Source organism: Pseudozyma flocculosa (assembly GCF_000417875.1).
Source record: "Pseudozyma flocculosa PF-1 unplaced genomic scaffold scaffold00007, whole genome shotgun sequence".
Classification (NCBI taxonomy): domain Eukaryota; kingdom Fungi; phylum Basidiomycota; class Ustilaginomycetes; order Ustilaginales; family Ustilaginaceae; genus Pseudozyma; species Pseudozyma flocculosa.
This window is the reverse complement of record NW_006920875.1, coordinates 708,083-729,634: the sequence shown is the minus strand read 5'-3', so window position 1 is coordinate 729,634 and position 21,552 is coordinate 708,083. Positions and strand designations below refer to the sequence as shown.

The window sequence follows — 21,552 nt, the reverse complement described above, 5'->3', positions numbered from 1 at the left end:
CGGCTCGCCCCGGCTCGACGCCCTGGCTTGGCGGCGGCCTTGCCGGCTGGCTGGCTGGCTTTCTGCACCCGCAGACGACCTGGCTTGGGTTCGGCTAGCTGTGCCCAGCTTGAACAGGTCTCGCCAGCGGCCTCGTCGGCGCAAGCTAGCCAGCGAGGCATCGATGCCCCACTCCCGCCGCCTCAGCCCACGCCAGTCAGGTCGGCCAGACGGAAAGCGAGCGGGCAGGCAGCCTTGGATCGTCCGGGCAGAGGACAAGAGGCCGGCGCCGGCGCTACTCGTCGTCGTGAGTCGATAGGCTCGCAGGTGGAAAGAAGCAAGGGTATTTGGATTGCCTCGATCGCGAGTCACGACTGCGGCGAGCTATCCGCCAGTCAGCGCAAGGGGGAGAGCGGGAAGTACAAAAAAGACGATGCGATCCGTTTCGAAGGGAACGGAGCCGAGAAAGGGAACATTGTGACACGATGACGACGACAAGAAGATAGCTAAAGGAGGGAACAGAACGTGGCAATGCGAAGAAGAGGGATTCGAGGTCCAGATCCAGGGGCACCCGGGCCAGATGGGCAAGCCGGATCGGCGGGCCGCTCTCGGTCTCTGCACCGGAAGCAGCGACCAGGGGCCCGCTCGCGATTCAGCGAGAGCGGAGTGCGAAGGCGATAAGCTAGGCGCTGGCGCTGACGACGTCGCCGGTCGAGACATCGACGGCCTTGACCGTCGGGTCGGTCACGACCGAGCCGCAAATGCCTACGGAGGCGGCGCCAATCTGGCAGTTGGGAGGGATCTCGTAGACGGTGCCTTCGAGGGCGAGGGTCCGGTTGGTCGCGTCGTCGCGCGCGTGCAAGAGCCCGGCGGCGGTGGCGTCAAAGTCAATCGAGCGCGTCTGGACGGTGCCGTAGTGGCGCACCATCTTGAAGTCGGTGAATCGGAGCAGACTCGGACTGGAAAACGACGTAATGCCGGTCCAGTCGGCGGGCAGCGCGACATTGGTGCCCTGCTTGCCGTCGAAGCTGCTGACCAAAACGCCATTGCGGTAGGCATTGATGGTGGCGTCGCGCACGAACGTCATCGAGATGAGGTCGGCCGTAAAGCCCTGCGCATTCCAGGTGGTGCTACTGAAGCACTCCATGAAGTGCGGTCCGGGCAGCGAGCTGCCCACCCAGTTGCGCAGGTCGTCGCCGTTTCTAGGGTAGGTTTCGCAGACGTGAAGCGCATCGCTGTAGCCTAGGTTGGCGATCTGCCAGCCGTTGATGGTGCGAGCGGTAAAGTCTGGCAGCAGAGGAGCAAGGCAGTAATGATGGAATCGGCTCAAGTGGAGCGTAGAGGGTACAGTCAGCTGGAAAGTCCAGCGCCGTCTCGGGAAGGCGACGAGGCGGAGCACTGCTCGTTGCCAGGGCTTCGAGCCACTCACCCGTGTTGTCGTAGTCGTAGAAGCCGACGGTGTCGGCGTCGTCGCCCATGTACTCGTACCAGTCCTGCACTTGGGTGCAACTGCCGCGGTGCTCGATGTTCTTGCGGCCGCAGTCGGCGCTCCTCTCGCGGACGTAGGGCGTCAGCTGCGGGCTGGCGTTGTAGGTCCAGCTGCCGATCACCTGGACGTGGTTGCCCTTGCCATCGTAGCCGCCCGTGTTGTCGGCGATTTCGGCGCCGTAGATGCCCGTGTAGTACTGGCACTGCCACCCGGTCGCCTGGCCGTTGAGCGCGAGGAGGAAGATGTTGAACTCGTTGCAGTTCTTCTTGATGCCATTGAAGTAGGCCGGGTCGGCCGTGTACTTGTCGCAGATCGCCTTGCAGACGGCAGGGTCCGGGATTCCCGACATCGGGCCAGGGGTGGCGATGAGCGGGTCGACGCCTCCGTTGGCCGCAACCTGGGCGTCGCGCAGGTGGATCGCTCCCGGCAGGCTGACGGGCGACGCGTAGCCCGGCACGTTCTTGGGCGCAAAGGCATTGTTGTTGAAGAAGGCGACGCCGGTCTGGGTGCGCCAGAACTTCTTCTGCCACTGCCCGTCGTTGGTCGCGTCGGCGGCGTTGAGCGGGTAGCTGTAGAAGAGCGTCTTGACCGCGACCGCGGGCTGCGGGTTGGGCACGGCGTCCGAGGGGGCGGCGGTGGGCGTTCTCTCGTACCACATGGCAAACGAGGCGCAGTTGGCGATGGTGTTGCACTTGGCGGCCATGGCGGCCGGGTCGTAGGTCGAGTAGGTGCTGATCCTCAGCACGCCGGGCATGTTGCCGCGCACGCTCTTGAGGCCCGTGTAGGCCTTGGTCCAGCCGGGCACAGACGCGCCGCTGGCCGCGGACGTGTACGGCGCGAAGCCCTGGAAGTCGGCCGGAGTAAAGTTGCCGGCGGGCCACTGGGCAGTGTCGACGTAGTTGCCGGCGGGCAGGTTCGGGTAGAGGGTCTTGGGGTCGGCACGCTTGCGGAGCGTCGTGACCGAGACGGTGGGGGCGGCGGCATTCTCCTCGGCCTCCTGGGCGCCCTCGAGCAGGTCGCCCTTGATGGCGGCAGCGGGGGTCGCGGTGGCCAGAACCGACTGGACTGCGGTGGCGACGTCGATGACGGTGTACGCCACGTCGGCCGGGATCGAGGTGGGGGTGGGCAGCTCGGCGATGGCATCGAGGTCAAAGTCGGGCAGCGGGCTGGCCACCGTCACGGCGAGCAGGGGCAGGAGCACTGCCAAGAGGCGGAGGTAGTTGCCCATGGCTGCAGAGGTCGATAAGGGTGAGGTAGAGGGAGTGGCAAGGGCGGACTGGGTTGGAAGCGATGAGGAAAGGACCGGTCAGAGCCCTCTTCGGACCGTCCCTACTTATGGGCGGGCGACGTCGGTGAGCGTTCGTGGAGCGTCCCTCGTCTCGGACAGCTGTTACTCGCGCCGGGCACGCAAGACCTCAGGACGGCCCACCCATCTTTGCGGCCCCTTCGCACGGCGAGCAGATAGCCGTTTTCAGAGCGCTTCCTACCCTCGATGCCGAGAACCAGAGTCACGGGCGCTTCGAGACACCCTGAAGGGTAGCCGTCACTTGACGCGGGAACGACCCTGGCATGACCGGAGCCCGAGGGGAGAGCGAGATGCCAGGCATTTTGAGCGTGTCTGGGGCGCGAAGCGGTGCTGCCCTAGCGCGAAGTATCGGTCCGTGGGTATCGGTGCCGGTGCACTGGAACAGCGAGCGCAACGCCGATGTAGGCGGTCGATCCTGTTGCAAGGACCGCCTTGTTCGACAGGACGGAGGTTCACACGCGGAGCTGAGGGGGAGTCTTCCCGTGCCATGCAGGGGCAGCCGGATGATCGGAGCGCCAACACACTGCGCTCGAGGCCGGTGGGAAGGACGTTGGACGCAGGAACCACGGTGCTCTGGTGCGACTGCGGCTGCAATCACCGGTACGCGCCAGGTGAGGGAAGAGGTGCGAGGGCAGGACGGGGCAAGTCTTGGAGCGACGGGCGCAACGCCAGGTCGAGGGACGGGGCTGAGCGCAGTGCACGGCCGGCAAAGTGACGGCTGAGGTGTTACCCCGCTCGCTCCGACGGGGGGCGCATGACCTGGACCGTACGGGGGATGGGGCTGGGCGTGCCGTCGAGTCTGGGCGCCGGCGTCGTGCCAGTCGGCTTTGCGCCCCGTCGGTCGTCCGCTCGGGGGTGCGCCGGGGCCGGAAAGGAGCTCGGCCGTCAGTCTGGACGGCGCGCACCTCTTCTCTTGGACGCCACGCTGTGCTTGCGGGACGCGCTGCCGGTCGGTCAAGCCCGCTCCGGCAGCAGCATGGTAGATCGTGCTCTATGCATGTACCGTACCGTGCCGTCATTGAGAATGCGGTGCGGATTGTCTCGCTTTCATTGTGGTTCTGAGCGCAGAGTCAGTACCACCGCTGGACGGGGCGGTGCCAGGCGGAGGCGGCGGGGGCCCGCCGGCATCGACGGTTTGCAGGTGCAGGGATTGACCGAGGCCGGGTCTTTGTGGCCTGATCCTGACGGGCGCCTTGGACGGCGACGAGTTGCGAGCGAAGAGGGAGGGAGGTGAGAGGCCGTCGACGATGGTCGTCATGGCTGCACGGACGGGAACGAGGTTGAGACGCGATGGTGGTGGTCGTGGGTTGGCGGGGCCCGGTCGTGGGCCAGTCGAGGCGGGGCGGCAAGGGAGCGAAGGGGGAAGGGGGAAGGGGGAAAGAGGGGGGCGAGCTGTCTGTCTGTCTGTTCCCGCGCGTGCAGCGGCCCCAGTCCCGCGCCGTCCAGCCCTTGCCTGCAGGCCAGCCCGCCTGCCTGCCTGCCTGCCCTTTTTTTCCGGGGATTTGAAATACCAGCAGCGCGGGCCCAATCGTGTCTGCAGGCAGGCAGGCCGAAAGCGAGCCTGGAGCCGGGTCGGGCCTGCCATGTTGGACGTGGGTGCGTGTGCGTGCGGCCGGCGGGTGGGCGTCGAGTCGAGTCGAGTCGAGTCGAGACGAGTCGAGACCGAGTCCGCTTCCCGCGTCTGGTGGGCGGAGTTGCCCGCGCAGCAGGCGGGGGCGCCGCACTGCACCGCCTCCTTCGCTCCCGTCTTGGCCCTTGCCCGGACCCACGCACGACATCTCTTGTTCGGCCTGGCTCCCGACTCCTAGCCTGTCCATGGCGTCGTCTCGCCAGCCTTCCTGCTCAAGCAGCCCACTCGTGGTCCGAGACCCCGGATCCGACGACAATGCGACCCAAGCGCCCGGAACTGCCCGCCCGCCCGAGCTTGAGTCCGCCAGCCCGCTTCCCATCCCGATGACCCCCGAACATTGAACCGCCGGCACATCACGTATGGTACGGTACGGTACATGATCTCAGCCCTATGGTACGCCCGCTCTCCGCAGGGCTTGTCATCCATTGTCATGGCATGATGGCAGGGTCGTCCATCATGCCGTTGCAACACCGGCCGAGCTAGTCAAAATCCCGTCGCTGCGCATGACGTTTCGTCCTATCGCCGATCTCTGTCAGCGTCGACTGGAGCGAGGAGAGGACGGAGGTGTGACAATCTCGAGCGCAAACGGCAGGAACGACGAAGGGCGATGGGTCTGATCGATCTGAATTGCATCGCGAGGGCTCCAGATCCCGCGGCGGGCAGGGCGACTCGGTCCGGCTCGCAGTACGGCCGCCGATCAAACGACGGGCAGACAGACAGGACGAGAGAGACCAAGCGACAGCAGAGAACGAAAGGCGACAACGACGCCGACCGGTGAGCCGCCCGGTCTCTGCCCGAAGCGGAAGCACCGCGGGGCCCACGCAGCTGCGGCAGCGAGAGGTCCCATCGAGAGGGCTGCTTCGCCGCTCCTTCGCTTTGCTGGGAATCACGCGCCATAGTGGCGGATCATCTTGAAGTCGGTAAAGACGTCGTTCTCCGACATCGAGATCGACGTGATGCCGGTCCAGTCGGCGGGGAAGCGGACGTCGTCGGCCTTTTCCGTGGTAAACGAGCCCACTTCGACGCCGTCGCGGTAGGCCGTGATCTGGGCGCGCTGCTGGAACGTGGCCGAGATGAGGTCGGCCGAAAAGTCCCGGGCGGTCCAGGTGGTGCCGTAGTTGCACAGCATGTACCACTTGTCCTGCTCGAGGCCCGGCAGCGACCCGGCCGGGTAGAAGAGCGAGGTAAAGCACGTCGTGATCGGGTCGTCTTGGAAGTACCAGTGCGACGTCGACACCTTCCAGCCATTGACGACCTCGGCGCTGTAGCCTGGCGGTGGGTTCGGTTCAAAGGACGAGCGAGCGAGGGCAGGTTAGACGTCAGCATCCTCCCGGCAGCAACCAAGTCCCGCACCGACCATCGAGCGGCCCTGTTGCCCCTGCCTCGGCTCGCAGCGCATCAACGCTACTCACTCTTGCTGCTGTAGACCCGGATCCCGACCGTGTCGGCGTCGTCGTCCATGTCCACGGACCAATCCTGCTTCTCGTAGCAGCTGCCGCGGTGCTCAATGTTCTTGAGCCCGCACTCGCGCATCCCAGGCGCCGGGTGAGAAGGGTCCTTGACATAGGGCTCGGGCTGCGGGTCGGCATCGTACACCCAGCTGCCGACCACGTCGACGCGGTTGCCCTTCGAGTCCATGCCGCCCCTGTTGGTCGCGACCGAGGCGTCAAAGACGTTTGTGTAGTACTGGCACTGCCAGCCCGTCACCTTGCCGTTGAGCGCGAGGAGGATGATGTTGAACTGGGCACAGTTCTTCTTGATGCCGTTGAAGTACGACTTGTCGGCCGTGTACTTGTCGCACAGCGTCTTGCAGACGAGCGGGTCCGGGATGCCCGTCATCGGGTCCGATCTCGTCAGCTCGGGATCGATGCCGCCGTTGGCCGCCACCTGCGCATCGCCGACCTGGATCGCTCCCGGAAGGCTGATCGGAGGCTTGTAGCCGGCCATCGCCCTAGGCGTGAAGGCGCTGTTGGTGAAGAAGGCGGCACCCGTGTGCGAGCGCCAGAACTTCTGCGACCACTGTCCATCACCGGTGGCCTCGGCCAGGGAGAGCGGGAAGGCGTAGAAGAGCACCTTGACCCACACGGCCGGCTGCGGGTTGGGGTTGGCCGCCGAGGGCGCCACGGTCGGCGTACGCTCGTACCACATGCCAAACGACATGCAGTTGGTGATGCTCTTGCATTTGGCCGCCATGGCAGCCGGGTCGTAGCTCGAGTAGGTGCTGATGCGCAGCACGCCAGGCATGTCCCCGCGCATGCTTTTGCCGCCGGTCTGCGTCTTGGTCCAGCCATCGACGGCCGCATCATTGGCGGCAGAGACATACGCCGCGAACGACTGGAACGTCTCCGTAGTGAAGTTGCCCGCAGGCCACTGGTCAGAGTCGAGGTAGTTGCCGGCGGGAAGGCTCGGGTAGACCGTCTTCGGGTCGGCACGCTTCCGCAGCGACGTTACCGACACCGTGGGAGCGGCCGAGTTTTCTGCCGCCTCCTGCGCGCCTTCCACGAGATCGTTCTTGATGGCAGCTGCCGGCGTGGCAGTGGCGAGGATCGACTGGACAGCAGTGGCGGCGTCGATGACGGTGAAGGCGATGTCGGCCGGGATCGAGGTGGGAGTGGGCAGCTCCGCGATCGCGTCGAGGTCGAAATCGGGCAGCGGACTGGCGGCGCTCAACGAGACCAGCGGCAGAAGTGCTGCCACGAGGCGAAGGTATTTGACCATGGCGGCAGAGCGTGGCAAAGGACGGCAGATGACGGCAGAAGGGCTGATGGTAAGAGGTGGAGCAGAGGCTGTGGTTGAGGACGAAAAGCGTCGAGAAAGCAGGCCGGACCATCGGTATTTGAAGGAAGGGAAAGGGGATGGCGACCGAAGCGTAGGGCGGATGGCCGCGGCCGCCGCGTCGAGGAGGAGCAGGTTGGAGCGCCGAGGTTCGCTGAGCGCCTTCGACGCTGCGCTTCATTGACCCAGCTTGTCACCAATCCTCCTGACGGCCCGTCACACAAGGGAGGTCCCGCGTCCAGTGCTGATCTGCGCAGCCGCAGCCTAGTCGAGTCGTGGTGTCGAGGAGCTCCGAGCCACTTCCTGGGGACATAGCGGGGGCATTGGCGCAGGCTGACTGGGGGAGGAGGGTGTCCTGACCCCAGGAGGCTGCTGCGCTAAGAACGGCGGGACTGGAGCGTCCACAAAGATGGCCGAGCTGGAAGTGGCATCAAACTGGCTGCTGCGGAGCAGGCGATGGTGGCAAGGGCAGGGCGAGGGGAACGTGTAGACATGGACGCTGACAGCTGCCTGTTCTTGACGGGAGACACGGAGGGACCATGGCGGAGTTGGGCACGGCCCTAACCCACGCCACCGACAAGGGGCACCGGATGCTCGCAGCAGTGTCGTCGGTGCGGCGGGATGCGCAGGCGCCAGCTTTGAGCTTGACTGGTCGCCGAGAACGCGCAAAGAGCTGACAAGCAGCAGGCGGAGTCGAGGTGGTTTCGACGGTGTCGCAAGAGTGGAGCCAGAATAGCACCTGCGCTTCCGCCTCCTCTCAAAGTTTGTTCGTCATTGTGGCGGGGAGCGGAACTCGCTGCGGTGATGCATGCACGGATCTGCGTGGAAGCATGCTGGCCACGGGAACGATGGCGTCCCGTCCCTGTCCTCTGAGAGAAGCCAGCTGATGCGAGGCGTCCGACGGCGTCCGACGGCGTCCGGGGCAGCTGATCAGGTCGGACCGGCGGAACGGCACCGCAATGTGGATGCCGGCTCGCGACCTCTGGGCGGCGCTATCGGCGGACGCAGAGGGCTGCGGGCGCAACGGCTCGGCCTGTCGATCGATGCTGCCAGTACGTCCGAAGGTCGTCCGGTGCGATCGACCGGGTTGGCGCAGAGTGCAAGGCCAATGAGGCTTGGAGCCGACCAGACGAGTTCGACGGCATCATGGTGGTGGTGGTGGCAGAAGAAGTCGGTGCCGACGGAGATGGGAAGGCGAAGAGGGCAGGTCCAAGGAAGGCTGCGGGCGGTCCAAGCGTCCGTCCCTCGGCCAGACCTGGCGGTCGATCGCAATGCGGTGAAATAAAGGGGATCGCCTGGCCATGCCCACGCAATGGTGCATGCCTGCCGAGAGACGGGATCCAAAGGGGCCTGGTTGGCCTAGCCTAGCCTGTTGAGGCAGCCGTCGTGGTGGAAGGGAAGCAAGCCTGCCAAGCCAGGGCACAAAGCGGCAAGGCCGAGTCGACCTACCTAGCCTGGCCCTCGTTTCTATTGGCAGCGTATGATGAGGCTGCAGAAAGGCAGTACCAACCCGGCCGAGGGCAATTGAAACCTTGATCCACCGTCAGAGTCGATTCGAAAGGCAGGCCAGTCTTGGGCCCTCTTGGACACGAGGCACCTCCCTTCCTTCCCGCCCTCGGCCCCCTGCAGGCCAAGGGCTGCCTGTTGCTCCCCATCCTGAGCTCCTGTGCTTGGCCCTTTCCATCCTAGCCCGTCGTTTGCAGGCTGGTACGTTGGTGTTCCCTCCTCTCTCTGGTGGCAACACCGCCATAAGTAGGCAGGGAGGGACGGCAGTCGCCGCAGGCCAACACGACCTCCGTCCAGGCGCTCGAGCGGGCCTCGACCTGTTCGAGAGAAGCCCACGAGGGGCAGAGGTGCGTATCCTGTCTATTCCAGAGCATGTCTACTGATAGATCGACTGAGTTCCCTCAACGGCAAGCATCGCGCGGAATGAAGCGGATCGACATGCGAGAGCGGACCAGGGAACGACAATGGTCGCACCATCGACGGCCGGCCGACGCAGCGCCATCAGGCGGGCGAGGCGCCGCCGACGTTGGCCTTTTCACGCACCTCCCTCCTCTTCTCCTCGGTGAGGGCCTCGTCGCCGTCGCCGTCGAGGGGCAGGCCCTCGCGGCGCACCTTTGCGCGTGCATCGTCGCCGCCGCACCACATCCGCCTCGCCAGCTTGTAGAGCTCGGTGACGACGAGGAAGACGAGGGTGCTCGCGGCGACCATGCCCCACTCCCACTTGATGGGCAGCAGCAGGAACACCTTGTCGTTGATGACCGGGATGTAGATGACGGGGAAGACGCTGAGCGAGATGAGCACCACCGACCACAGCAGCACGCGGTTCTCGAGCAGGTCCATGGCAAAGATGCTCTGCGTCGGGTGCTTGCACACGAAGCCGTGCACCATCAGCACGATGAGGAACGTCGCGAAGACGGCGCCGCGCGCCCGCCCCGTGTGGTTGCACGCCGAGCTGTCGACGCCCGAGTTGCAGTCGAGGCCGAGGTAGCCGTCAAAGTAGCCCCACATGACGGCCACAAAGTTGAGGAGCGCGATGGCGGCCATGACGATGCCGTAGGCGAACAGGTCGACGATCCACCAAAAGGTAAAGATCGACGCGTACTCCGACGGCCGCTTCTCCATGGCGTCCGACGGCGTCGGCTCCAGCCCCAGGGCCAGCGCGGGCGGGCCGGCGCACAGCGTGTTGATCCACAGGATGGCCACCGAGCTGATCGGGAACGTGCTCTCGCCGCTCTCGTCCTTGAACGCCAGCCCGAGGAGCATCAGCGCCACCTGGCCAATGTTGGCCGACTGCAGGTACAGCATAAAGGCGGCCAGGTTGGTAAAGATGCCGCGGCCCTTGCGCACCGCCGTGACAATCGTGGCAAAGTTGTCGTCCGACAGCACAATCTCGGCCGACTGCTTGGCCACGTCGGAGCCGTTCTTGCCCATGGCGACGCCGACGTCGGCGCGCTTGAGCGACGGCGCATCGTTGACGCCGTCGCCCGTCATGACGCACAGGCGGCAGCGGCGGTGCAGCGCCTCGACCATGCGCACCTTGGTCTCGGGAGCGCAGCGCGCCACGACGTTGGGCAGCGCGTCGAGCCGGTCGATGTCGTCGTCGCTCAGCGCGTCAAACTGCGGGCCCGTCATGACGGCCGTCTTGGCGTAGTTGGGGCGCAGGATGCCCACCTGCAGCGCGATGGCGATGGCCGTACCCACGTGGTCGCCCGTCAGCATGCGCGGGATGATCGACGCGCGGTGGCAGTCCTCGACCGCCAGCGCCGACTCGGTGCGCGGCGGGTCGTAGATGCCCGCCAGCCCGAGAAAGGCCATGCCCGTCTCGAGCTCGTCGCGCGGCAGCTCGCGCACGCGCTCGGCCTCGCCGACGGGCAGCCGCTTGGCGCACAGCGTCAGCACGCGCAGGCCGTCCGAGGCCAGGCGGTCGTAGTGCGCCTGGATCTCGGCGGCGTCGTCGGCCGTGATGGGTCGCGTCGTCGACTGGCCGGCGGCAGCGGCGCCGTCGTCGAGCAGGATATCGGTGCAGCGGTCAAAGACGCGCTCAAAGGCGCCCTTCATGACGACCAGCACGTGCTCCTCGTCCGACGACGAGGCGCGAGGGCGGCAGACGTAGGCCATCGACATGCGCTTGATCGACGAGTCGAACGCGTGCTCAACCAGCAGCTCGTACTGCCCGGGGCGCGCGGAGGCGATGATGTCGTCGTCGTCGTCGTCGTTGTCGGTGGCCGCACCCGCAGCGGAGGAAGAGGTGAGGTGGGGCTTGCCGTAGCCGAGCTTGTGCGCGTAGACCTGCAATGCGACCTCGGTGGCATCGCCGTGGCCCTCCCAAGCGCGAGCATCGCCCTTCTCCTCGTTGTCGCCCGCCTTCTGGCCTTCCTGCTCACCGTCGCCATCGCCATCGGCGCGGACGCGCTGGATTGAGGCAGAGCTGCACAGCGCAGCGCAGAGGGTCAGCTGGTGGAGGGGCAAAGCCAGGTGGTCCGGGTCGCACAGTTCACCGTCGGGCGTGGGCACCGCGGTCTCGTCCTGACCCCGGGCGTTGGCCAGGACATCGCCCTTAGGGGCACCTCCGGCACGGACCTCGCCGCGGGGCTGAAACGGGTCGGAGCCGGTCTCGACGGTGTAATACTGCCCCTCGTGCACGTCGACATCGACGTCGGCATCGGGCTGCTCCGGTGCCGCCTTTTCCTGCGCCTCATCTTCGGCGCCGCCATGAGCGCCTCCCAGGCGGGCGGGCACCCAGATGCGGCGGGTGACCATCTTGCCGAGGGTGATGGTGCCGGTCTTGTCAGAGCAGACGTCGGTGACAGCGGCGAGCGTCTCGATGGCGTCCATGCGGCGGACCAGGGCGTTGCTCTCGGCCAGCTTGCGGCTGGCGGTGGCGAGCGAGAGGGCGATGACGGCGGGCAGGCTGGCGGGGAGCAGCGAGACGGCGGCGGCGACGGCGTAGGTGGCGATGGTGAGGGGCACGTCGCGGAAGCCGGTGGACGCGACGACGATGACGGCGACGACGCAGGCAAGGCCGAGGATGACGTAGGCCAGCTTGTTGAGCTTGATCTGCAGCGGCGTCGTGTCGGCCAGGCCGAGGAAGGCGTTGATGCGGTGTCGGCGCGCGGCCCAGCCCGACTTGTTGAGGTTTTCCTTGCGATTCATGGCTTCGCTGATCTTGCCCAGCTCGGTCTGCATGCCCGTCGCGACGCAGACGACGCGGGCGCGGCCCTTGACGGCCTGGGAGCCCGAGTAGATGAGGCAGGTGCGGTCGCCGACGGGGCAGACGGGGTCCGGGATGGGCTCCTCGGTCTTGACCGAAGGGAGCGACTCGCCGGTGAGGAGCGCCTCGTCGCACTCGAGGCCGGCGAGGTGGCCGCCGCCGAGGATGCGGCAGTCGGCTGGGACAATGTCGCCGATCTTGACAATGAGGACATCGCCGGGGACGACGTCCTCGGTCTTGATGGTGGCGATCTCGGGCGCGGATCCGGGCGATGCGCGGCGGACGACGTTGGCCGAGGGGGATCCGATGGCCTCGAGGGCGGCCACGGTGCGCTCGGCCAGGTACTCGTTGACGGTGCCGACGGCGACGTTGATGACGACGAGGGCGGCGATGACGCCGCCCGAGATGAAGTCCTGGGTGCCGAAGCTGACGGCCATTGCGGCGATGAGGACGATGGTCATTGCGTTGAGCGTGTTGCGGACGAGGATGGCGAGGAACGAGGGCGGGGGCACCTCCTTGAGCCGGTTGGGGCCGTAGCGCTCGAGGTTGGCGCGCACCTGGTCATGGGTGAGGCCGCCATCGATGTCGGTCTCAAAGGCCTCGACGATGCGCTGGGCGTCGAGGGTGTGGGCCGGGGCCGGCAGGGGCCCATCTTGGGCGGCGCGGGCGGTAGCGGCAGCGTCGGCCGCAGCGGCGGTGGCAGCAGTCATGGCTGGTAAAGTGAGGAGAGGCGAGGCGAGGCGAGGCGAGGAGGTGGCCGTCTACCTTTCGATCTTGAGCGAGGTGCTCTCGCAGTACAGGGCGACGAGGGCGGGGAAGGGCAGGGTTGCGGTGGCAGACTTCAGCATAGAAGGACAGCAGTCGAGCGGCAGCAGCTGCGCTCGATAAGTTGATGGAGGCGAGTGGAGTTGTGAGCAGGCGATGCGAGGCAAGTGGCCGTGGTGCTGGGATTCTACCGTATGACAAGGGGGGGCGACGGTAGCGGTGTTGTTGTGGTAGTGAAGAGGGGGGCCGAAGGAGATCGTCGACAGGCAAGCTGGCTTCTTAAGCGGTTGGTCGGGCGACCCGTCAAGAAAGAGAAGAGCCGGCTTGCTCGCCACCAGGGCTTCGGCCCAATGCCATCCGAGAGCGAGAGCGAGGGCGCAGGACGGTGACGGCATCATCCGATTGGCGCAGAGCGGCCCGAAGACAAGCAAGGCGTCTTGGGACCACATGGACAAACGGTTCAGCGAGATTCGAGGGGAGCGAGGAGATAGATGGATCGACGGCCGTTTCGTGATGGTACGGCGTGAGGCCGAGACGAGCGAAGGACGGAAGGATGGCCCGCCAAGAGGCTTGGCAAAAAACCCTCGCTCGCGGCCCGACCCGACCAGCCCAGACGCGCCCGCCTGCCTGGCCCCCTGCGACTTCCTCCACCTGCCTGGCCTGGCCTGCTTGCCTAGCCCAGCTGGGCCTGCCGCCTGTTCCAAGACGCCGGTGCGCGGCTTTGGCCCGACCCGCCTGCCGCCTGCTGCATGGCTGGCCCCACGTTTTTGGTTCCGAGGGCTTGGCAGGCGTTTTCGAGCCTGTCCGGCAAATTTCAAATTTCATCCGACGACGGGCGAGCGGGCGGGCGGGTGCGGCTCCCGGCGTTTTGGATTGCACCGAACGACCGACCGACCGACCGACGGCCGTATCATCATCGTATCGCCACAGCCGCAGCCGCTGCGTGCTACAGGACCGAGACCGGCACCGCAGGCTGCCACCTAGCCTACTTCTTGTCGCCTGCCGACCAGTAGGCCACGTAGCATTCGAGCTTCTCGCTCTGGCCCTCGCTCTGGTCCTGGACCGGCTGGATGCGCACGCGCGTGCCCGATGCGACGACAAACACCTTGCCCTCGTCGATGTCGGACTCGACCTTCTCGTCGCTGCTGCTGCTGCCGCCGCCGCCGCCTGCCGTGGAGAAGCCAGTGACCTTGCCTCGTCCTCTGACGCAGCTCAGCACCGCCACGCCCTCGAGCACCTGGTTGTCGTCCGATTCGCCCGTAAACAGCTCCACCTTGGCTTCGGACGACGACGACGAGGAAGAGGGCGACGGCGGCGCAATCTGGACGCGCAATACGTTGAACTCGTCAAACGGCACGTCGTATCGGTGCACCGAGGTCGCTTGGCCTCCGCCGCCGCCGCCGCCGGCCCCCGCCCGCGTGGCCGATTCGACCTTGCGCGGTCGCAGCATGTACGCGTCGAGCGACTTGGACTCGTAGCTCAACATCTGGGCAAACAGCGACACCGTCTCCTTGGACGGCTCCGGCCCAAACGCCGAGTTGACGACGTTGACGCTCGACGGCATGCACTCGATGATGTCGCTGGCGGGGACAAGAAGAGAAAGAGAGGCCGGCCGGTTTTGGTCGGTTGTGACCAAAGGAGCGAGGGATGGGTCAGCTGGCTGGTGCGCGGCGTCACACGGGATCCAAAGGGCGATCGGCCGGCCACACTCACCCGCTCAGCCAGGCGTGGATGGTGTCGGCGGGCGCAAAGATGCACTCTCCCGGCTGAAGCTTGGCCAGGTTCATAAAGACGGGCGCGATCAGGCAGCCCACATCGCCAGGGAATTGGCCATTGAGCTCCCTGATGAGGTCGACGGTCTCGTCGTTGTCGTCGCCGATGTCTCCACCGATCTTTTGCTGCTGGCCGGAGAGAATGTCCTCAATGGCCTTCTTGACGAGCTGCTTGTCGGCGCACAGGATGCGGACGACGGCGGCGCGGAGCTTGTGCGCCCATGTCCCCTGGCGGTCCGGGTCGCTCGGGTGCTGGCTCTGCTCGGTGTCGTCGTCGACGATCAGGCGGTAGAGGTCGGCGTGCTCGAGCTTGGGCAGCACTTGGGAGAGGTGCTTGTCCGAGAGGTTCGAGTCGTGCAGCAGCTCGGCCACGGCAGGGACGCGCCGCAGCCTGGCACGGATCTGGGGCGGGGCGGCGAGGCCGACAAAGCCGCGGAACGGCGTCACGGCCAGGGCGATTTCGGGCTTGTGGTGACCGTCAAAGGTGGTGTGCTCGTCGCTCTCGATGGTCGTCTGGCTCTTGAGCTTGCGCGCCAGCTCGAGGTCCGGGTGCGCCTGGAGCGGCAGCGCCTGGCCTGCCGAGAGAACCTTGAAGATGAAGGGCATGCCGCCGTGCACGGCCTGGCGGAGGTAGGCGTGCGACTCGAGCAGCTTGGACGAGACGGTGCGGTCCGGGTCGTGGAGCAGCACGTCGGCCAGCGGCTTGCCGTCGAGGGGCGAGCCGGGCAGAGCCACCGTCGAGGGTCCCTTTTCGTGCGTCGCGCCCATCCACAGCTCGGCGTAGGGCGTGTCGGCGTCGAGCTTCTTGCCCTGCGCCTGCGCGTGTCCGCCCTTGTCCCACAGCTGGCCCGCCAACGAGTCGGCCCCCTTGGGCCCAAAGGGCATGTTTTGCACCGTCGAGTGGACGGGGAACAGCATCGGCTGCGTCATCGCGAGAGCGAGTCGGTGGATGCGTTGCTGTCGACGTTCAGGCCTGTCCTGCTTCGAGAGCGAGATAGAGAGAGAGGGTGGGATATGCCAGCTTGCTGCGACTACCGCGGGAGGATGATGGTGGTGGCAGTGATGGCGGTGGCGGTGGTGGCGGTGGTGGTGGTGGAGGCGAGAGAAGGAGGGAGGAAGGGGGCCGTTGGGGCCACGTCGACCGCGCTCGTCGTCGCTGTGAGACCTGCCGCCATGACTGATGGAGGCCAGCAGCGCAGCGCGGGAGGTGGCCGCAGCGACCCAGGCAGGACGATGACGGTGCGGCGATGATGCGATGTATGGTGGCCGGAGCCAAAGCCAAGACACGCAAAGCTCGACGCAGCGCAGCGCAAGCCCATCCATCACTCATCCTCCACTTTGGCCGAGCCATCATGACGGGACGCACAAGCCAAGCCACGCTTCCATCGGCGACATCGCCCCGATTCGGCGAAAAGAGGGAAGGCCTGCTCAGCCGGAGCCGACCACAGCCGCGGCCCCTTCGCCAGGCCAGGCCCCCTTCGAGTGGAGCAGCCAACGCCTTCACGCACACGCACACGACTACGACCACGACCACCGGCCATTCTGCGTAAACTGCCCTTGGCAGGCATCAGCATTGGCCGCTCTACGACTCGGCGCAAGCGCCATCATCACTGGAGCGACATCTGGTCGACGCCGAGCTTGGTGGCCTCGACAAACGTCTCGTTGGCCTGGTCGCTTGGTGGTGCCTTGGTGTCGGCCGGTGCGTCGGCGGGCTTCTGCCCTCCCTTTTGCTGCTGCTGCTGCTGCTGCTGCTTGCCCGCGCCCGCGCCCGCACCCTTGGACTGAGCCTTGGCCGCCTGCGCCTCGGCCTGGGCGGCGAGCGCAGCCTCCTTGGACTCGGCGGTGCCGCCCTCCTCCTTCGTGTACAGGTGGGCGAAGCGCGGGTTGACTGGGCGGCGTCGAAGCGCGTGTCGAACAGAGGAGGGGAAGGAAGGTCGTCGTCGCCGCTGGTCAGCAAGGTATCCTCGTCTCCATCGTGCCGGGCTGCATCGGCGCACTCACTCTTCTTCTCCTTCTTCTTCTTGACCACGACCTCCTCCGGGTAGGCGGCGTCCTTGACCTTCTGGAACTCTTCGCTGCTCTCAAACAGCTTCTGCACGGGCTCGAGGAGCGCATTGATGGCCTCGGCCACGGCCTTTTTTCAGGTCGGCCGGGTGGAGGCGCTTGGCGCTAAAGTCGGCCTCGAGGTCCTCGTAGCGCGCAAAGTGCAGCGAGCCGCCGTACTTTTCCGGGCGCACGACGCTGAACAGGGTGCCGGCGGGCGCGTCGTCGGCGACAAAGTTGCGCGACAGGCCGCTGTCGGGCGTCGAAGCTGCGGTCGCCGCCGCTCCCGACTCGGCGCGAAGGCGGGCAATGGGGAAGAGGACGGCGCGGACAAAGGCCAGCACGCCGTTGTCCTCGACGACGCCCTCGGCGCACACGGCGTCGTTGATCTTCTTGGTCACCTCCTTTGGGCTGTCGAGGAAGTCAATCTTGGACCCGGCGTCGGACGACGACATCTTGGAACCCTTGAGGCCGGGCACCATGGCGTTCATCAGGTGCGCGCGCTTGGCGTAGCCCAGCCGCGGCAGGTACAGCTCGGCAAACGTGAAGATCTTGCGCTGTTCGGGATGGACGGTAAGGGGCCGGTACGACAGGCAGCAAGGATCGTGGCAGGTCGGTCAGCAGCATGTAACGGGAAGAGAGAACATTGGGGGTGGGGGCTGGTCCGCCAGACCCGGTCGGCATCACACGCACCTGGTCCACGCCGCCAAACTGGACGTCGACGTCGAGGTACTGCTCGTCGAGCGCCTGGAGGCCCGGGTAGAGGAGGCCGCTGAGGAGCGGGCTCGAGACCTGCTTGACGACCTCTGCGCCTGCCTTTTTGGCGTCGTGCTCGGTGACCGAGGCGCAGAGGCGGTAGTTGTCCATGTTGTAGGCCTCGGTGAGCTGGTAGCTGGATCCGACGACAAAGACGAGGCGGTCGGTGGGCACGCCGATGGAGCGGAAGACGGCAGTGAGGACGGCCTTGTAGTAGTTTACGCGGTGGCGGACGAGCTCGATGGGTGCCTTGAGGTTGTCGAGGAAGGCGTGGATGTCGGCGAGGAGCACCTTGACCTCGACGCCGGCGCGGAGGAAGTCGGCGATCTTGGTCAGGGGCACGAGGTAGCCAATGTGCGGGCGGCCCGTGGGCGCCGTGCCCCAGTAGAGGCGCAGCGGACGCTCGCCCTTGTCGAGGACGGACTTGATAATGTCCTGCCCGAGCACCTCGGCGAGGTCGCGCGTGATGAGCTCGAACCGCTCCGTCGACGAGAGCGAGGCCTGGCTCGTGGTGGCAGCCATGGTGCGAGCAAGGGCGGGCGTGGGCGAAGGGTGGTCCGTGGGTCAGAGAGGAGGTCAAGCACGGGCGCTCAATGCTCTATGCTGCGTGCGAGCCGTGTATGCTGGAGGCGGGCGGAGGATGAAGACTGGGCGGAGGGCAGAGACGAGGTAGGGTGGAGGAAGCTCGACAACGATGGGCGAAGCGTTGCGTGGGAAGAAAGGTACCCCCGGCGTCGTCTGGTCGGCTGGCCGGCGTCAGAGGGTTGGTTGGCCGCCCGCCCGCTCGCCGCCCACCTTTTTTGAGCTCAGGCCGGCTGGCTGGCAAGTGACTCGCAGCTGGTGGGCGGGGATTTTAGTCAATCGGGCCCGGTCGCAGCCCGATCGTCTGGCAAACAGCACCGTCGCCCCGTCCCGCTCGTCACGCCGCACCCCCCCTCCTCGACAACGGCGACCGCCCTGACCTCGCTGACCACCCTCGCACCCTCACCAGCCGGCCAGACAGGCGGGTGGCGAAGATTGCACTGGTATGCTACTCTTGCAAACAAGGAACGGGGTCGACGCTCTGGGGATACAAAAACAAAAGAGATGGGTGCGGAACGAGATCGAGATCTAGGTCGACTGCTCGGCCCAGGCAGGCCTCTTTTTCCACGCCTCAGGCCGTCAGCGCGGCCGCCTTGGACGAGCCCATGCCGCCGGCAGAGCTGCCGATCGCACGGTCCCCGCCGCCGCCGCCGCCGCCGCCGCGGGGGTTGGCAGAGGGCCCGCTCGAAGCCGTTGCGTAGGGAGCGGGAGCGTTGCTGCCGTCCCTCGGCTGCTGCTGCTGCGCGGCCCGCGTCTCGTCCTCACGCCGCTCGCCATGCAGACGGCCGCTGTTGCCGTCTTTGTGGTGGGAATGTTGATGGTGATGGTGTTGATGATGCGTCGACGCAGCCTCGGTGCTGCTCGACGACATGGCTCGGTCCTTCGCTGGCCCCGGCGATGAGCGCATCCGCCGCGCCGGCGGAGGTCGGGACCCGACGCCTCCGCCACCGCTGCCGCTGCCATCGGCGTCGATCTCCAACTCGCGCTTGAGCGAATCATTCCTCGTCCCGGCGTTACCATCGCCGCCAGGCACCTGGCGGTCCGCATGACCGCCATCGTCTATGGCAGCGACCCCGTCTCTGCTTGGCTTGTTCGCTGGAGCACTGCGATGCCCAAGCCCAGGGTCCGTGCCACGATGCCGCGACGCCGCCGACGAGGCAGGCTCCGCCTCGACCTGGCTCGACTTGGCGTTGGTGGCGATGCTGCTGTTGCCGCGTGCGCTATCGTCGCCGGGACCGCCACCGCCGTTGGCAGCCGGTGGCCGCTTGAAGCCATCACTGTTGCCGCCTCCGCTTCCGCCCGGGCCACCGCCACTGCCACCGCTGCCGCCGCCGCCGCCACCCCCGCTCCCGCCGTTGCTGTTGCTGCTCTGACCGGCATGCGGGTGGTGCCGGTGGCTGCTGCTGCTGCTGTTGCCCGTGCCGCCAACGTCGCTGCGGTCCCATTCGGGCAGCGCATGATTCGAGATGAGCTTGCGCAGCACGCCCGACGCCTCGCGGCCCAGCTCCCAGCGCGAGCCGCGCAGCTCCTTTTCGACGAGCTCCAGCACCGACTTGGTATAGCACTTGCAGTCGACGGCCGCGATCCCTTCGGGCGACTTGGTGCTCATCCGCTCCAGGAAGTCGACCGCCTCGGGCTTGAGCGGCGGCGCGTTCGTCTGGCCCGCCGCGGCGGCGGCATTGCGCCGCACGTAGGGGCCCTGCAGCGGGAAGGGGGCGTCGGGCACGTTGTTGACGCGCGGTATCGACGTCGAGGGCCGCCGCGTGCTCGATGCCGTGGCGGGCTGCGATCCGCGCGGCGTGGCCAGCGCGTGCCCATACGCCCAGATGACGAGCGCGCACAGGTACTGGCACCAGCGGTGGTGCAGCACCTCGTCGAGGCCCGTCTCCCGATCGGGGCTCCTCTTGCCACCGACGCCGCCGCCTGCTCCGCCTCCAAGGCCAGGAGAGCTGTCACGGCGGCCGCCAATCGAGTAGGCATCGTCGTCGTCGCCGCCAGCGCCGTTGCCGTTGCGGTCGCGCACGTCGGACTCGGCAAAGCCCTGCGACGGCCGCCAGGGCTGGATGGTGCCAAAGGCCTCGGTGCCGCTGCCGAGGAGCGAGGTGCGCAGGAAGTTGACGGCATGCCACACGGCCGTCGCGCCGTCCGAAGTCTTGGCCCACTCCTTGACCGAGCGCCGCGAGGCGTTGAACGTGGCGCGATCGATGAAGCGGCCAAGCACCGAGGGTAGACCAGCGTAGATCTGCCGCAGGGTCGTACGGGCAGGGCCAAGGGAGAGAGAGAGAGAGAGAGAGAGCGACGGTCGCACAAGGTCAGCGAGCAGCTCAGGAGGGTGCGAGATAATAGAGGGGAAGGCCGGCTCGCGACTAACCTGGATGTCGATCGTGTCGGCAAAAAGCGTCACCTGAGCCGCCGAGACGAGGCTAGGCGTGGCGCGGTGGATGAGGCGCGCGTTTGAGTCGTCCTCGGCCTTGATGTAGGCAATGTCCATACGGGCCTGGAGCGACGAGTAGGCGGCCGACAGCCGGTCCTTCCAGTTGCCGATGCCGATGCCGCTGCCGCCGACTCCGCCTCCGTTGCCGCCGCTTCCGTCACCGCCAGCATTGCCCTTGCCGCCGCCGCCGGCGCCGGCTGCCGCGGTCGACGAGCCTGCGCTGTTTTCGGCGCCGAGGAGGATGTTCTGCTTCCAGTGCAGATCATAGGCGATGCTCATCAGGCCGTGGAGCAGCACAAAGCGCGGGAAGGCGTCGAGCTCGTGGGGCGTCTTGCCCGGACTGAGGCACGCCTTGAGCGCCGGGATGAACGGCGTGGGCGCCTTGTAATTTGTGCGCCGGCGGTGCTGCTTCCACGCGTCCGGCGACGCCTTGCTCCACTCGTCGTCGCTGCAGGGCAGGTTGAGCTGGATCTGGAACGCGCTGAGCGCCGGGATGTGGCGGAACGTGGTGGCGTGCTGGGCGTCGAGCATGAAGGCGAACAGCGCGATCCGCTTCTTTTCCTCCTCGCGCGCCCAGCCGCGCCAGAACTCGTCGGTCTCCTCGTAGCTCGAGCCCGTCGGCTGGGCCGACGTCGCCGAGGCGCTGGGGTTGAAGACGGCGTTGCGGCGGGCCAGGGTGATGATGAAGTTGTGGAAGAGGTGCGACATCTCGTGCTGCGGGCGCGAGCTCATCATCTTGCCAAAGCACTCGGTGAGCACCATGGCCTGCAGCATCGGCAGCGTGGCGCGCGCCGGCCGGAAGTCTTCGAGGCTGACGATGGCGCCCCAGATCTTTTGGGCGATCCGGACCGCCAGCTCGTGCGCCGGCAGCGCGGCAAAGTGGGCGCCGATGACCACCACGGCGCTCAGCAGCATCGGATCGGTGGTGCTGGCGGCGAACGTCGGCTCGTGGAGCAGCGGGTAGAGGCGGTTGAACTTGGCGAAGAAGAGGTAGATGTAGCAGCGCAGCGCCGAGGGCGTGAAGAGCGGCGAGTTGGGCAGCTCGCTGACCGAGCTGAGAAAGACGAGCAGCCGGTGGTGCGCCACGGGGTCGACGTGGAACGTGACGCGGCTCGGGATCTCGGCCTGCAGGCTGGCAAAGTAGGCCAGGTCCTCGAGCGCATTCGGCGGCTCGGCCTCGCTGCCAGACATGAGGAAGCCGTCGGAGCTCATGCCGCGGCCAAAGCTGGCAGTCTCGCCGCCTCCGCCACCAGACCGGCCCGTGGCCGCGTTGGCCCCGCCGGGCCCACCGCCGCCATGGCCGC

At 66.7% G+C, this 21,552-nt stretch overlaps 6 protein-coding genes across 6 annotated transcripts in view; all 6 read right to left on the bottom strand.

The window, feature by feature from the left end:
* Positions 1-661: 661 nt before the first annotated feature.
* PFL1_02644 (uncharacterized protein) lies at positions 662-2,696 on the bottom strand (the record flags this gene model as incomplete). The annotated part of the gene is made up of 2 exons (XM_007880158.1): positions 662-1,266; positions 1,409-2,696. 2 exons carry the CDS (start codon positions 2,694-2,696, stop codon positions 662-664), a joined length of 1,893 nt encoding a protein of 630 aa, XP_007878349.1.
* Positions 2,697-5,290: 2,594 nt separating this feature from the next.
* On the bottom strand, positions 5,291-7,122 carry PFL1_02643 (uncharacterized protein; the record flags this gene model as incomplete). Its single annotated transcript, XM_007880157.1, has 2 exons — positions 5,291-5,673; positions 5,817-7,122. 2 exons carry the CDS (start codon positions 7,120-7,122, stop codon positions 5,291-5,293), a joined length of 1,689 nt encoding a protein of 562 aa, XP_007878348.1.
* Positions 7,123-9,186: 2,064 nt separating this feature from the next.
* On the bottom strand, positions 9,187-12,606 carry PFL1_02641 (uncharacterized protein; the record flags this gene model as incomplete). The annotated part of the gene is made up of 1 exon (XM_007880156.1): positions 9,187-12,606. The coding sequence occupies one exon, from the start codon at positions 12,604-12,606 to the stop codon at positions 9,187-9,189; it is 3,420 nt and encodes a 1,139-aa protein (XP_007878347.1).
* Positions 12,607-13,646: 1,040 nt separating this feature from the next.
* Positions 13,647-15,363, bottom strand: PFL1_02640 (uncharacterized protein; the record flags this gene model as incomplete). Its single annotated transcript, XM_007880155.1, has 2 exons — positions 13,647-14,241; positions 14,375-15,363. 2 exons carry the CDS (start codon positions 15,361-15,363, stop codon positions 13,647-13,649), a joined length of 1,584 nt encoding a protein of 527 aa, XP_007878346.1.
* Positions 15,364-16,514: 1,151 nt separating this feature from the next.
* PFL1_02639 (uncharacterized protein) lies at positions 16,515-17,754 on the bottom strand (the record flags this gene model as incomplete). Its single annotated transcript, XM_007880154.1, has 2 exons — positions 16,515-17,033; positions 17,170-17,754. The coding sequence occupies 2 exons, from the start codon at positions 17,752-17,754 to the stop codon at positions 16,515-16,517; spliced, it is 1,104 nt and encodes a 367-aa protein (XP_007878345.1).
* A 631-nt stretch (positions 17,755-18,385) lies between these two features.
* Positions 18,386-21,552, bottom strand: part of PFL1_02638 (uncharacterized protein) — a gene marked incomplete at both ends in the record, with an annotated part of 5,160 nt that continues 1,993 nt past the window's right edge. The window contains 3 exons of the mRNA XM_007880153.1: positions 18,386-20,056; positions 20,186-20,385; positions 20,464-21,489. Coding sequence (XP_007878344.1) covers positions 18,386-20,056; positions 20,186-20,385; positions 20,464-21,489 — 2,897 coding nt within the window. The remainder of the gene's footprint in view (positions 20,057-20,185; positions 20,386-20,463; positions 21,490-21,552) is intronic.